The sequence below is a fragment of the Eptesicus fuscus genome, chromosome 9 (assembly GCF_027574615.1).
Source record: "Eptesicus fuscus isolate TK198812 chromosome 9, DD_ASM_mEF_20220401, whole genome shotgun sequence".
Lineage (NCBI taxonomy): Eukaryota > Metazoa > Chordata > Mammalia > Chiroptera > Vespertilionidae > Eptesicus > Eptesicus fuscus.
In genome coordinates, this window is record NC_072481.1 from 47,149,106 (window position 1) to 47,163,418 (window position 14,313).

The 14,313-nt window shown below is 41.1% G+C and overlaps 2 protein-coding genes across 2 annotated transcripts in view; one reads left to right on the forward strand and one right to left on the reverse strand.

The window, feature by feature from the left end:
- Positions 1-14,313, forward strand: part of SGIP1 (SH3GL interacting endocytic adaptor 1) — a 211,065-nt gene that overhangs the window by 19,733 nt on the left and 177,019 nt on the right. The window lies entirely within an intron of this gene.
- Positions 7,076-11,767, reverse strand: LOC103284186 (THO complex subunit 2). Its single transcript, XM_028142375.2, has one exon. It carries the CDS (start codon positions 11,765-11,767, stop codon positions 7,076-7,078), a length of 4,692 nt encoding a protein of 1,563 aa, XP_027998176.2.

The following is a 14,313-nucleotide window of genomic DNA, read 5'->3' on the forward strand; positions in this document are numbered from 1 at the left end:
CAGGAGAGTGTTGGCAATAGCTTCATGTTTGGGTTATGGTTGATCTGAGTCTTGTGGTCCTAGGGGACTGGGTAGAAAGCTGGGGGTACAATGGCTTTCGGTTCACTTGCCTCACAAAAGTCATGCATCAAAACATCTATCCTACCTAATAAAATAGCAATATGCAAATTGACCGCACCTTCGATACGCCAAAACCACGCCCACCAGCCAAAGCCACGCCCACCAGCCAATCAGGGCAAGTATGCAAATTACCCAACAAAGATGGCGGTTAATTTGCATACGCTGAGGGAGGGAGGATTGAAGACTGAAGACAACTTAGAAGGAAGAGGGAGGAAAAGCGGAAAGCCAGGTGGCTGCCAGAGGGTGGGCGGCAGCGGCATGCGGGTGTAGACGTGGCGGCCACAGCGGCCGCTTGCAGGATTCTTCCTGCAAATGGGCTACTAGTCTAGATATATAAGCCTAAGCGACCGAATAACCAAATGACAGGTCGACTGGTTGCTAGGACACACACTGACCACCAGGGGGCAGATGCTCAACGCAGGAGCTGTCCCCTGGTGGCCAGTGCGCTCCCACAGTGGGAGCGCCGCTCAGCTGACCAACCTGTCCTGGTGACCCACCAGCCGACAGCAGCCACTCACTCTCTCAGTGGTCCTGCAGGTCCAATCTCTGGAGAACGGGCCAGGCACTGATGGACTGGCACTGCTGGCACAATCCCGACAGTGCTGCCAGCCTCCTGGAAGTCAGCCTCGGGCACTGCGGCTGCTTCCCCTCCCTAGACGCTCCGCAAGGAAGAAACAATATAAACGTGGCTGCCAGGTGGCTCCTGACAACCAGCGTGAAGGTCAGAGGGAGGGATCCAGATCCCCAGCCAGGCAGGGCATCCTACTGCCCGCCCAGAGGGCCGATCGCATCCTGCCCCACCCCCACCCACCTCAGAATGGGCACCAGATGCAGGGCTCATGGCTGACAAGCTCCGCTGTGGCAGTGTGAGCCCACAGGCACAGTGGAGCTGGGATGAGTGGGAGCGGCAGACAGAAGTGGCAAGGAGGCATTGGACTGTGGGTTTTGGCTTGAATCCCGCAGGCCACCCCAAGGGACCCCACCCATGCATCAATTTGTACACCAGGCCTCTAGTATATGAAAATTTTGTGTGCAGGTGGGGAGGGATTAGTGTAAAGCAGAATTCAAAATGACCCTCAAAGCCAGCTGTGCCCAGTACTTTACACAAAGTATTTCATCCTATGCTCACAGTATCCTCATACAGATGGTATTTTTTCTATTGTAAAAATGAAGTCGTCATTAGTGAGGCCAAGAGAGTTAAGTAATTTGACTAAGGTCTACCTGATTCTAACATCTGTGCTCTTAACCACATCACAGTCCTAGTCACTTCATTCTGGTGTACACCTTCCTTCCTATACTACCCTCTTTTGGCCTCAGTTTCCTCATCTGTAAAATGATAGGGTTTAGCATGATGATTTGGAATTCCCTTCCAACTCTGACATTTTGGCACTCTGGGTCAGCATCTGAGTTTAGAAGCACTGAGTGTTCATCCAAATGTGTATGGACAGGACACATTTGCTCATTGCTTCTTGATTTATGCTGCAGCTGTCTCTGAATCATATGATATAGCTCTCATTATCCTGTTTTTATACCCACCAAGCACACTTTGTTCTATTACCATTGAGCAAATCCTCTTAGGAATCCAGTAGAGCTTTAAGAATTCTCTTCTGGTAGTTGCTGAATATGTGTTGCCTTGACCCACAATTTTATACAATTTCAGAAGAAAAGGTGCTCCTGAGATTCTAAGCAAGGTTGCAGTCAAGTATAGAAGAGACAGAACTCAACAACCATTAGACTCTACTGAGTTAAGTATCTTTTGCCTTATTCTTTATAGTTTTACTAGTGGTCCAGTGCACAAATTCGTGCACATTGAAAGGAAATGAATTAGAAGAAATATTTTAATATCGCTATTTGCCCTTTCTCTATAATAGAAGTGTCAACCAAATTCACGATCAACAATGACAGACTGAAAAACATGCGTGCGAGAGCTTTATATGTATCGCGCATGCGCAAGTCAACTTAGCCTTTTACTAGTATATATAGAGAATAAACTTGCTTAATTAGACCTGCTTTCTGATTTAGCTAAATTTTTTCCAGCCCAGTGAAGCACCCCAACTTCTCTTTCAGGTAATTGTCAGTAACACAGCAGTAAGTAACAACACAAAGCAGATTATTATTGTAGATCACGCAGGGAGAACAAAGGGTAAAATATTTAACTGTAGCAGTGTTTGACTATATTCTGCACAGTGAGAAAAACTGAAATCATTTTCAAGGTCCACCATTTCTTACTTCTTTTCAGTCGGGTCAAGTTTCTAAGCTTTCTAAATCTGCATTTTCCAGCTAATGAAAAGAAAATAGGATTCCACCGAGTCTCCTATCTACCTACTCCAGGACTTCTGTGAGGATCAAATGAGATGAGGCACAGGAAAATGCTTCACAGATATTTGGTTAAAGTGTAAAATGTTTCCACCTGGCTATAAAGCAAGTTGTGTTCCTGGGCTGAAGAAACTCCAAGGAGGCTAGTTGCTAGGGAGACAAAGCCAGGTGTTGCTACGTGATGTCATTACCTGGTTCCCATAGCCACTGTTTCTGGGCTGGGCTAGGCTGTGGGCTGCATTTTGTGCCATGGGTCTTGGCATCATCAGTTGCAATTTGGTGGGGTGTCGCTCTGGTGGCGGGGCCTGTGTCCCACTTGGGGGAAACCAAGTGTTGCTTTGTGGGCACCAGGTCTGTGATGTTGTTTCTCTGTAAATGGCAGTGCGTGTCATGGCAGCTCCTGCGTTGAGTGTCTGCCCCCCTGGTGGTCAGTGTGCATCATAGCAACCAGTTGGACAGTTGGACTTAGCATATTAGCCTTTTATATATATAGATGAGATTAGGTACTTGCTCCAAGGCTCAGACAGAACAAGGCTCCATAGCCTGTGCAGAGAATTCAAATTTGAGTCTGCCTGTATTTCTCATATGCTACCGTGACCTTTCCCTTGGTGTAGTAGTAGAAAGAGGCACCAGATTTGCTACTAATTTTTAGTGTGCTGTTTTGTTAAGACACAATTTATCAATAAAATCAATCTATAAAATTGATTGCCTTTAAACTGAATAATCTTATAGATTCTATATCTTGAGTCACATTAATGCTCTAATTATCTCAACTGGTTAGAAGAACACGACATCACATTATATTTCTCTTTCTCTTTTATCTCATAGGATCAAGCACCAAGTACTATCAGTTCTCTCTTCATAATGTCTCTATGTATTCTCTTCCTCTTGCTGTCACCCACCATTATAAATCTGGACCTTATTTCAATCCTGGAATCTTGAAATAAACTGCAAACTGTCCATACTGCTAGGATCCACCCAATTTGCCTCCCAGTATTATCTACATATATAAAAGTCTAAGCGACTGTTCGACTGATAGCTATGACCTGCAGTGACCACCAGGGGGCAGATGCTCAACACACAGGCATGGAAACATGGAACAGACTGATGAATCTCAGAGGGAAGAGGGGAGGCGGGAGGGTGGGAAGAGATTAACCAAAGATCTTATATGCATACTAGAGGCCCGGTGCACGAATTTGTGTACCAGTGGGGTCCCTTGGCCTGGCCTGTGGGGATCAGGCTGACATGTATGCTGAAGTAGTCAAAAATACCTTTGTTGGAGTCACACATTAATTCAACAAATATTTACTAAGTGCTCTTAAGTGTCCGACATCCCCCGAGGGGTCCTGGATTGTGAGAGGGTGCAGGCCAGGCCAAGGGACTCCCCAGTACATAAATCCATGTACCGGGCCTCTAGTCTATAATAATATGCTAATTGGATCAGACCTCCTTCCAGACAACCTTCTGGACGAAGCCGGGGCTGTGAGGAAAGCCTGGGTCCTAGGTGCCTGCCAGTGGCCAGAGGGAAGCCCGGGTCCCAGGTGCCAGAGGGAAGCCCGGTTCTGTGTGCCAGAGGAAGCTGGTGCCAGCAGCTGGGGGAAGGAAGGCCTACTCTTGCACGAATTTCATGCATTGGGCCTCTAGTACATATATAATTTTCTCACTTCTTACTCTTGTCCAAAACCTCAATTATTTTTTCTCTAATGCTTGTTGTATCATTCTTCAGGCTTCCATGAGAGAAATCCCTAAATTAAACTTTCTGTTCTCCTCTGTCCACCACCTTTATCTTATCTCTTAACCTTTGCCAAGGCTGTTTTTTGCAACTCTCTTCATAGAACTCTTCCAAGTCCTTCAAGGTCCATTCCATGCACAAAAAGGAGTCTTGCCCCTCTTTTTCATCAAGAAGCAAATATGTTGAACATGAGCAAAATGCCAAACACTTAAGAGCACTTAGTAAATATTTGTTGAATTAATGTGTGACTCCAACAAAGGTATTTTTGACTACTTCATCGTACATGCAGATATTCTTTAAATCCCAGTGGCACCAATTTAGCAGTTCTGTGATCTTAATAGTTTCAGTGAGCTGTTTTATTTTTATACACTTAAGGAAGAGTAAGATCACTGAAATCAAAGAAGAGTTTTAAATTGTCCAAATCAAAGCCCTATTCTCTTATAGACTGGAGGAGGAGAAAGCTCTTCCGGTGTGTCAGGCCCTGTACTGAGCGCTCTATCAATACTTACTCATTACATTACAACAACATTGTGAGGTAGCTGTTATATTATCCTTTCACTGATATAAAAACTGAGATTCAGAAAGTTTTAAGTAACTTGCCCAAGATAAAAAAGGTTATACATAACATGGTTAAATCAGGACCTAGACATTCTGGCTATGGAATGTGTAGTCATCAGCATTATATTATGCTACCTCTCACACCACTGCAAAACAGGAAAATATTTAATATATCGCCAGACTAACCCCAAGAATGAAAACAAAACAAAACAAAAAACTCCTAAGTCAGACCCTACAGTCAGTGGAACATAATAGATTCTTATTAGGAAAGATTGTCCTTTAGATTCAGCTCTTGTTTATTTATAATCCCCAGTAAGATGCTCTCCTAGCTGTACTCTTTGTTTTGGCATCAAATTATAACAACCTTGCCATAGCTGGAGCTGTTGTTTTCTTTTGAAGGGTCTTTGCTGGCCCTCTGAAATGCCACATGGCTAAGGGCAGAATGTGCCTTCTTAAAGGAAACTCTACTTCCTGGAGCTTCTCTGGCATGCTGTCCTAGGAAACTCGGTACTGCAAGCCCCTGAGCAGCTGAATAAAAATGAAGTGGGCATTTGTATTTCCCCATTGATTGAGTTGGCTCAATCTGATGTAGGTTCAGATTCACAAAAGCATAGACAGGCTTGCTTCCAGGTTTGCAATGGAGATGGAGGAAGGCAGACTGTGTGCCCAGCTTCCTTGCAAAGCATGCATTGGATATGTGTTAGGGGTACCCTTTAAAACCAAGGCTCCAGAATTTCCCCTCCCCCACCAGTCACAGGATGATTTGTGCAAGATGCCCTACTTCTTCTGCCAACTGGACCCTGTTCAAATGAGCATGCAGATCAGAAAGTGTTTTTTATTATTTTTTCACAAGGGTATTATTTTAATAGTGACTTATATTAAGATGCAATGTCTTCTAAATTATAAAAATTGCTTTAAAAATATATTGATTTCATCATACTCATTTTCTTCCCTTTATGTATTGACATTTTTCAAATATTGCATACTGAAATAAATTAAAAATATGGTCATTACAACATTTGGCAAATAACTTCTTCTCTGCCTACCATTTTTCTCATTCATTTTAAAAATAATGCTTAAGGCATTAAAACTTTATGGATGAAAATACTAATAATATTCATATATTTCATAAAATCAAAGCTAGAAGAGTCTTAGAAAATAACCACACTTGCATGAAATGCTGACAAATAATGTACATATCATTCCTATACAGCATTCTGTTCACACCATGTAATTATAATCTTGATATCATAATTGTGGATACTCTGTTGAACTTAAAATTTTAATACTTAAAAAATAATTGTTCCTGTCCATAATTGATGAATGGATAAACAAAATATGGTACACATTTATGCAATGGAATATTATTCAGTTTTAAAAAGAAATGAAATTCTGATACATGCTATATCATGGGTGAACCTTGAAAACACAATACTATGTGAAAGAAGCCAGACACAAAAGGTAACATATTGCATGATTCCATGTTTATAAAATGTTCAAAACAGATAAATCTATAGAAATAGAAAGTACATTAATTGTTTCCAGGGGCTGAAGAAAGGGGAGAATTAGGGATGATTGCTAACAGGTGTGGGGGCTCTTTGGGATGATGGGAATGTTCTGGAATCAGTGGTGATGGTTCTACAACATATTGAATATACTAAAAAAAACATTTTAAAATGGCAAGTTTTGTGTTTTGTGAATTTTATCTCAATTTTTTAAATGGCAAAGTCAATGTTCCAATCAAGAGTATCATGGTCAGTATGGCCATACCTAGAATAAGAAATGGGTTCTCAATCATGAAGATGTCACAACAGGAGAATGACTGAGCAAAGGAAAATTTGGTGACATATTTAAGGGCATATGAAAGGATAAAACTGCTACTGCTGTTACAACATGTAAAAATGATCTTTCCCAGGAACTAAAGTTAAATTTTTTACAAGAAGCCAAAATCCTCAAGTAATACAATCAATCATCCCAATATTGTCAAACGTATAGAAGTTTGCACATAAACGCCATCTATTTACATCATTAAGGAACTAGTCCCTGGAGGCAATTTCCTCTCTTTTCTGAGAAACAAGGATGAAATTTTCATCAGATGCTGCTTCTGGATGGCGAATTTCAAATGAAAATTGTATACACAGGATCCTTGTTGCAAGGAACTGTCTAGAGGTGAAAATAATATCCTGACAACTGGTGACTTTGGAATGTTTTGTCTAGAGGATGGTGGGTTATATTCATCTTCTGACTTAAAGCAGATTCCCCTTAAATGGACAACACCAGAAGCTCTTAATTATGGGAGATACCGTTCTGAGAGTGATGCATGGAGCTTTGGCATCCTCCTCTAGACCTTCAACTTAGGGGTCTGTATATACCCTTTTTGCCACTGGAGGAGATTTTATCCATCTTTTCAGATTTAAATGAATCGCTGCCTTTTTCTTTGCCTGAAGATTTTGACTTATTTTTTTCCTTGTCTTTCTCATTTGGATAAGGAGAATCACATGGACTTTCACTTTTGTGTTTTGAAACCATTGTTCCATTTTCTTCTTTTCGCCTCTTGGTTAAGTCCGGTAGCACTTCCCGGTCATTGTTTGAGTGATGCCTTTTCCGTTCTTTTCTGTCCTTTTCATCTTTTTTCTCTCTTTCTTTGGATCTTTCCCTTGACTTGTCTAAATCTTTCTTGTCTGTTTCTCTCTCCTTATTCTTGATTAGCGGTGAAGGAGTATGATTAAGGTAGAGCTTTGCTGAAGACTCCTTGAGTTCGATAATATTGTCCTTTATTGTTGAGGTATGTGATGGAGAAGGGTGTATATCAATTTTACGGCGTTTTTGTTCCCTTTCAGGCTCAGTAATATCTGATCGGGAAACAGGTGACTTCAAGGGCCCAGAAACTGGTCTTTTTTCTCCTCCTTTAACATTTTCTTTTGATTTTATTTCCTTTGCTATATCTCTTTCTCTGAATGACTCCTTCTCTATTTCCTTTTCTTGAGTCAATTTTGATTCTATGTTGGGGACAGTGGTCTTGAATTTCTCATCTTTAGCTTTTTCTTCCTTCTTGAATTTTTCTTTCTCTTTGTTAGTCTTAGGTGTTCTTTCTTTTGTCTCTCTTGTTTTTTCATCTTTATTTGGACGTTCTTCCTTTGGTTTTTCTTTACCATCTTTACTAAGTACCCTGGCCTCTGGAGTAGTAGCTGGAGTCTTTTCTCTTTTCTCTTTTTCTTTCCCTTTCTCTTTGTCATTTTCTTTAATGGTTTTGCTGCTGTTAAAGCCACTATTGCCATTGCTTGAATTGCCTTTCAGTGTGGCACTAGAAGCTTTACTTACAGCTTTCATGCCACACTGAGATCTCTCCCTTGATTTATCATTCTCTTCAGCACTGCTTTCATGAGATTTAGATGCACTTCCTATGGAAGAGGAAGAAGACCCACCACTAGGCCCATTTTGTACACTGGCAACTGCATTCCTCGGAGTGGGGTCTTTGTGATGAAACTCATTTTCAGGTATCATGTAGGACTTCCTACATTTCAACTGCCCAGAGTAGCCCATAGCTAATGCATATAGATCAGGCCTTTTCTCTTTTTCTTCTTGACAGATTTTATGCACTCTTCTTTCCAAAGCCTGACCCAGATTTAAAACTTTTGGGTAACAAGGAAGTATTTTTGTTAGCACAATCAAGATATTTCTAATGTGAATATATTCACCTGTTTCAAGGCAATGTACTGATGCCTTAGTTAGTTTGTAATGCCATTTATGTACAACATGTCGAAAATTTTCATAGTCTAGTTGATCAGCTTTATTTCCACCATCGAATCCAGTTGCCCGTAATATAGTAAGGAATCCTGGATAATTTCCACATTCCTTTTCATATGTGGCTCTATCACTGTGCCACCTGGTCACAGTCTCTAACATGCAGCAAAGAAATCTCCCATATCGACTGGCTTCATTTTCAGTACAGCTTGCAACTGTGAAAATAATGTCAGAGAAAACTCGATCATAGCAAAGAAGTGTGGAAAAATTTGGAGTTTTCTGTTGATGTACCAATTCAACAAAACGAGCACAGTAAACAGCATCAATTGCTGAAAAAATACATCGAGGGAATATACACAGCTGTAAAAATTTTGTGATGGTCTCATTTTTGGTAGATTTTGCTAAAAGCCAGTTGTCCTTTTCCAGTTTCAGTCTCTGTAGAACTCGCTGTACATGTTCCATCTGTTTCTTTTCTTCTTCAAGAAGCTTGTCCTGAAGAGCACTACAGCGTTCCTTCTCTTTTTTCTTTTTATTTGGAGGCATTTCTTGATTGTCATCAATTGCTTTCATCTGGACTTTAAGTTTACTGACTTCCCGTTCGTAGCTGATGTGCGGAACTGCAAGGTCATACATTGTCAATGACCAGAATGTGGCATAGAATCGAGGGCTGATGTCATCCCAGACTTTGGAAATGTGTAATGAGACTACTGCTTCATGGACAGGGGCCATCACCATTTCACATGATGTAATGTACTTGTGGACTTTATGTTGCTGTTTACTTCCTTTGTCTGATTTTTTAAGTTCGTCATATTTGGATGAAATATGGTGTGCATACATTGGTCTAGACAAGAAAAATGCTGCATCATGGGGTATATGAAATTCGTTACAGAGCACATCAATTGAAGGTACTCTCTTTATATAATCTTCTGTGTTTAGATTAGATGCTAAAAATCCACCAAACTGTACAAGGGTATCATGACACTGATCATAGAGCTTTCCCACAAGTTTCAAATGTTTCTCTCCACCTTCCTGAAAGATCACCCCATTCCTCTGCTGAGCTATAATCAAACAAAGGGGAAGAGCAAGATCATAGTCCAACAGTGCATCCTTTAATCTCTGGGAGGATTTTTTAGTGTTTCTGATCTGGCCAAAATAACCTCCCTCAGCTTTTAGTTGCTCTCCACCAGTCATGGCCTCTAGTTGCTCCATTGTCATTTCCTCGGTAATTTCTATTCCTGCCATTTTTTGTACCACTTCTTTCAATATAAGCAGGTCAAAACTTCTGCCCGCTTTTAGCTGATTAGCCACATATTGCAGAAGACCAGCAAGATCAATTGGATATTTACGAAAAACTGCACCACAGAAACTAGCAAGACTCTGAAGCCAGCCTGAAATGGTTGTGTCATCATGTTTCATTCTTTCCTTTTCTGGATTAGCTAAAGCTTCAATGATACAATAGGCCAAGACATCATAATTCAATGAAGTGAGGTATTTCAATGAATCTACTACAGGTGTTATTAAGTTATCGTACTTCTGTATTTGTGACAAGATATAATCAAACAAAATAGTTGGATTGCTATGGCTCAATTTCCCAATTTGTCTTCCAGAAGGCTTCACATTTTCCTTGGTTAGACGTTTCATGATATATTTAACTTTGTCTATTGTTTGAGCTTTAACTTTTACTAAAAGTGGGTGACTATTATAAGTTTCATTCTTCCACTGGCCATACAGACGATATCTATGCTGATATGGAAATGTTTTAAACATTCCCCATAGTTCCTCAGACATACAAGCATTGCAGTCCATCAGAGAAAGAGATGGAAGTAGTACCTGGTCAGTAATGCTAAGTAAACAGCTAAGAATAACTTCCATTTTCTCTTTATTTTCTTGTTTGCTTCCATCAGACTGAAACTCCTTCATAAATGATTTGCCTATGCGCACCACTTTTGCAAATAAAATGGGATCACGAGAAAGGTGGGGACCAAGGTAACAGAACATATTGAAGACATCTGTCCTCAAATCCTCAAAGCTCTCTGCTTGTTTTGGTGCTCTCTTATTTTGCAAAGCATTAACAGGTGAGCCTTTAGCACCTTTAGGAACACCAACTCTTCGGTAGAGAGGCTCAATAGTTATGTGAATAAGCTTGCAAATAGCAAGAGCTATTAGCTTATGTGAAGCAGCATAGTATGGAGGCATCTGATCCATAATGTTCTGTGCATGCTGCCAATCGCCAATCTTTAACAAGGCTTCTAACAAACCAAGTTTTTGGTTGTCAGGTGGCTTTTCTACTTTCTCCTCCTCTTTTTCCTTTTCCTTCTCCTGCTTATCAGTTTTTTCAGAAGACAATACAACCATCGTAAGTTTTCTAACAATTTCCTTAGCTTCCACCATTTCTCGTTTATGTTCATCCATAATGCAATTATCAGCTGGAAGGAGATGTACATACAGATCATTTAAATCAATAAGATTAACTTGTAGGAGCACTGCTGCAACTCTGTATAAAGATGAAGGAGTCTCTCCATTTGGCTCCTGGTAAAACTTGAATTTGAACCCAAGTATATGACAAAGTATTTGCGGTTCACACATACTCATATAAGATACTAATAAAGATATAAAGAAGTCATTATGTTCTGGTCTGCATTCAAACACTTCTAAAATGACATCCAAAACTCTACTGGGATCTAGATTAAAGCATCCTATTAAAGATTTGATATTTTCTAAGATTAAATCACTAGTAATATTTCCCGATAAATCTTGCCCCAGTTCGGCAATCAGCTTAGCATACCCTTCATTCTCTTCTCTTAACAAATTGAACTTTTGCTGCTTATAAAAGAGTTTTGTCTTGATTTTAACTGACCTTTGATTGAATTGCTGTGATTGTTTGATAAGTCCTAATGATTCCAATGTTTCTGGATCCAGGCGTTCCTTTAGAATCGTGTCTGAAACGAAATACAAACACGCTAATACCAATTGCGTAAAACAGTCTCTCTTGCTCTTCTCTTCTAAACAGGTTGTCTCAATATCTAAAATGCAAAAGACATCAGCAAGAATGGAGGGCATATCCTCACGAAATTCGCTGATGTCACTTAAAACATTAGCTGCTTGTTCGGGCTTCAGATTTCCTTTAATGACATGGTATGATAACTCATAGAGAGCTCGCTGGAAATCTCTGCAAGTCGAACTGCCATGGCTTTTATTTTCACTGAGAAGCCAACATAAGTCCAAAAAGTCGCCCCTCCCCGATTTCTCCCAGTTCTTTAGCCACTCTACCGGAACCAACACCGACGCTGCCTCCATCTTCCCCGCCTTAGTAACAGAGGCCCGGATGTGTGGCACGTCAGCGCGGGGTCAAAGGGAAGTACCGCCCACTAGGAATGCCGGGAACTGCGAGTTCGCTTTTCCATTTCCGGGCCCCAACGATTGCTGGCCCCACAAGTCTTCTCCCCAGAGAGTGGTTTTTTTAAAGGGTGAGTGCATCCGTCGCGGCTTAAAAAAAAAAAAAGGATCTGTGACGCAAGGTGCCGTACGCTAGCTTCCTCTGGGGTTTTCAAGCTTAATAATATTGACACTATAAATATCTTGAAAAGGTGTTCCTCCGAAAAGCCTCGGCCTTGATCGCGTGCGTTCCAGTTGTTGAAGCAAACGTCAGCTTGGTTCAGTTATGTTTCGGAGCCCGTGCTTGATTTGTGACAGTGCTGGTATCTTGACGTGCACCAGTTTAACAGTCAGGTTCCCAGGATTTACAAAGCGCATGTTAGGCGCACAGCAGGGAGGAACGTGTGTGTTTCCTGAGGCGCGAGAATGAATTGCCCGCTTAGGGGATGCAGGGGTTTCGGTGGGGTCAAGTAGAGAACACACCTAGCTGAGTGTCCAGCCACCACATCGTAACATGCTCTGCTATTCTCCGGAGTAGTTGTAATGTAGGGATTTTTTTGTCCAGGTGCCAAGAGTAAAGTCTCCATCTGATTCAGTGAAATAGCTCTAGATTTTTGTACAGAGGGTTGTGACCTAAGACGTGAATTTCCCACTCCACACTGATGGACATCGTTGCTAATCAATCAGCTGCCCGAATGCAGCCTGCATCAGACTCTTCACAAAAGGTTAATTGGATTTTGTGTTTGGAAAATGTGAAAAACTCACTATTTCTGGGTTTTAGAAGGTCTAAAATAAACTGCGTCCCCCCCCCCCCCCCCGCTTTCTTATTTGAGCATGACAGTCAATGCAGATTTCTCCATTCTCTCCTACACATGTTTGGATCTCTTAGCCTTTGCCAAGCATTCTCCAAACACATCAGGAAAATAGGTCACTTCATCTGGTCTGCCCACCTCTGGCAATGGAATTGGGATAGATGTTTTGGGACAACATGGATGGATATACAGGGTATTATGCTAAGATAAATAAGAGAAGTAAGTCAGGCAGAGAAAGACAAATACCATATAGTTTCACTTATATGTGGAATCTAAAAACAAAGCAAACAAACATCAACAAAGTAGACTAATTGGAACAGAGACCAAAGGTATGGTTGCCAGAAAGGCGGGGGTGGGGAGATGGGTAAGAAACAGAAGGTGAATATAGTCAGTAATATTGTGGTAGGTTTACATGGTGACAGGTGATTACTAGAATTAGTGGGGTGATCACATTGGAGAAGTTATAAAAATGCTGAATCATTACATTGTATACCTGAAACTAATATAATAAGTTTTATACCAGCTATACTTAAATGAAAAATAAATTATAAAAAGTTTGCCCATAAACTTTTGTTAGGAAAGGAACATTACTAACCTATGGAGGACACTAAGATTTGGAGCATTTGTGATTCAATTTCAAGTTCTCAATACTTTTTGGATTTTTCCGTTATAATAATCTGCTGTCTCAGATTATAGGTCTATTTTAATGTTAGTTTGCCCACTGGAGTGTGAGCCCCATGAGGATGGGGGAATGGCTTTATAAAATTATTTGTTCCCAAGAAACTAGCCATTTATTTTGCATGTGGTAAGTTTGAATGAAGAAATAAAAACAATAATATTTAGTAGGAACAATTTTATCACGGAGTCTCATATACCATGAACCAATCATAGACCTGTTCTAATGACAGTTTCTCTTCATTTCGAAAAGTTTTCTGAAAGCAGGGACAACTGCATTCCTTTCTTTCCTGCTCATTTTATCCTGAGAGCAAGGCTGGCTTCCCGGGTGTGCAACCTGTGCAGTAGCATAAGGCCCGACATTTGGTTTCTCAGAATTCTTAAGAATTTTTGAACAAGGGGCCCAGCATTTTTGTTTTGCACCTAGCTCCACAAATGACGTACCAGGTCCTGCCTGAGCTCCTACTGTATACATGGTGTGCTAGCCTGGCAGCTGTGGATTAGCCTGCCCTTCCAATTAGGCTTTTCTTGTCCCAAGTTGAATTCATAAGTAGTGGCTGGGTGTGTGATGTGTGGTTCCCTTGGTTTAATAAGAGCCCTCCACAGCAGCCATCGTATCAGGGAGAGGCATCCCTTGTCATCTAGGCTTCAGATGACTAGTCCAGAATCTTACCATGCAGGCATTGTAATTTGGTTTTAAAGTGTCAGTGAGCAGAATCTTTAGAGAAAGGGACCTGGGGAGGGGCTACCACATATAAATGACTTCCAGGCCCTTTCCTCCAGCTGGGGACAGGAGAAAGGAGAAGGAATCTGAGCCCCAAAAGCTCCTCAAGAGAGCTCTGGGGAACCATGTTTTTGGACCCCTTTCTCCTGCTTCTTCCCTAGGATTCACATATCCTATGATAGGTAAATGCTTCTCTGTATACAGGCAACATCAACCAGTCTCGTTAACCTTTTGCACTCGGATGTCGAGTGTGACTC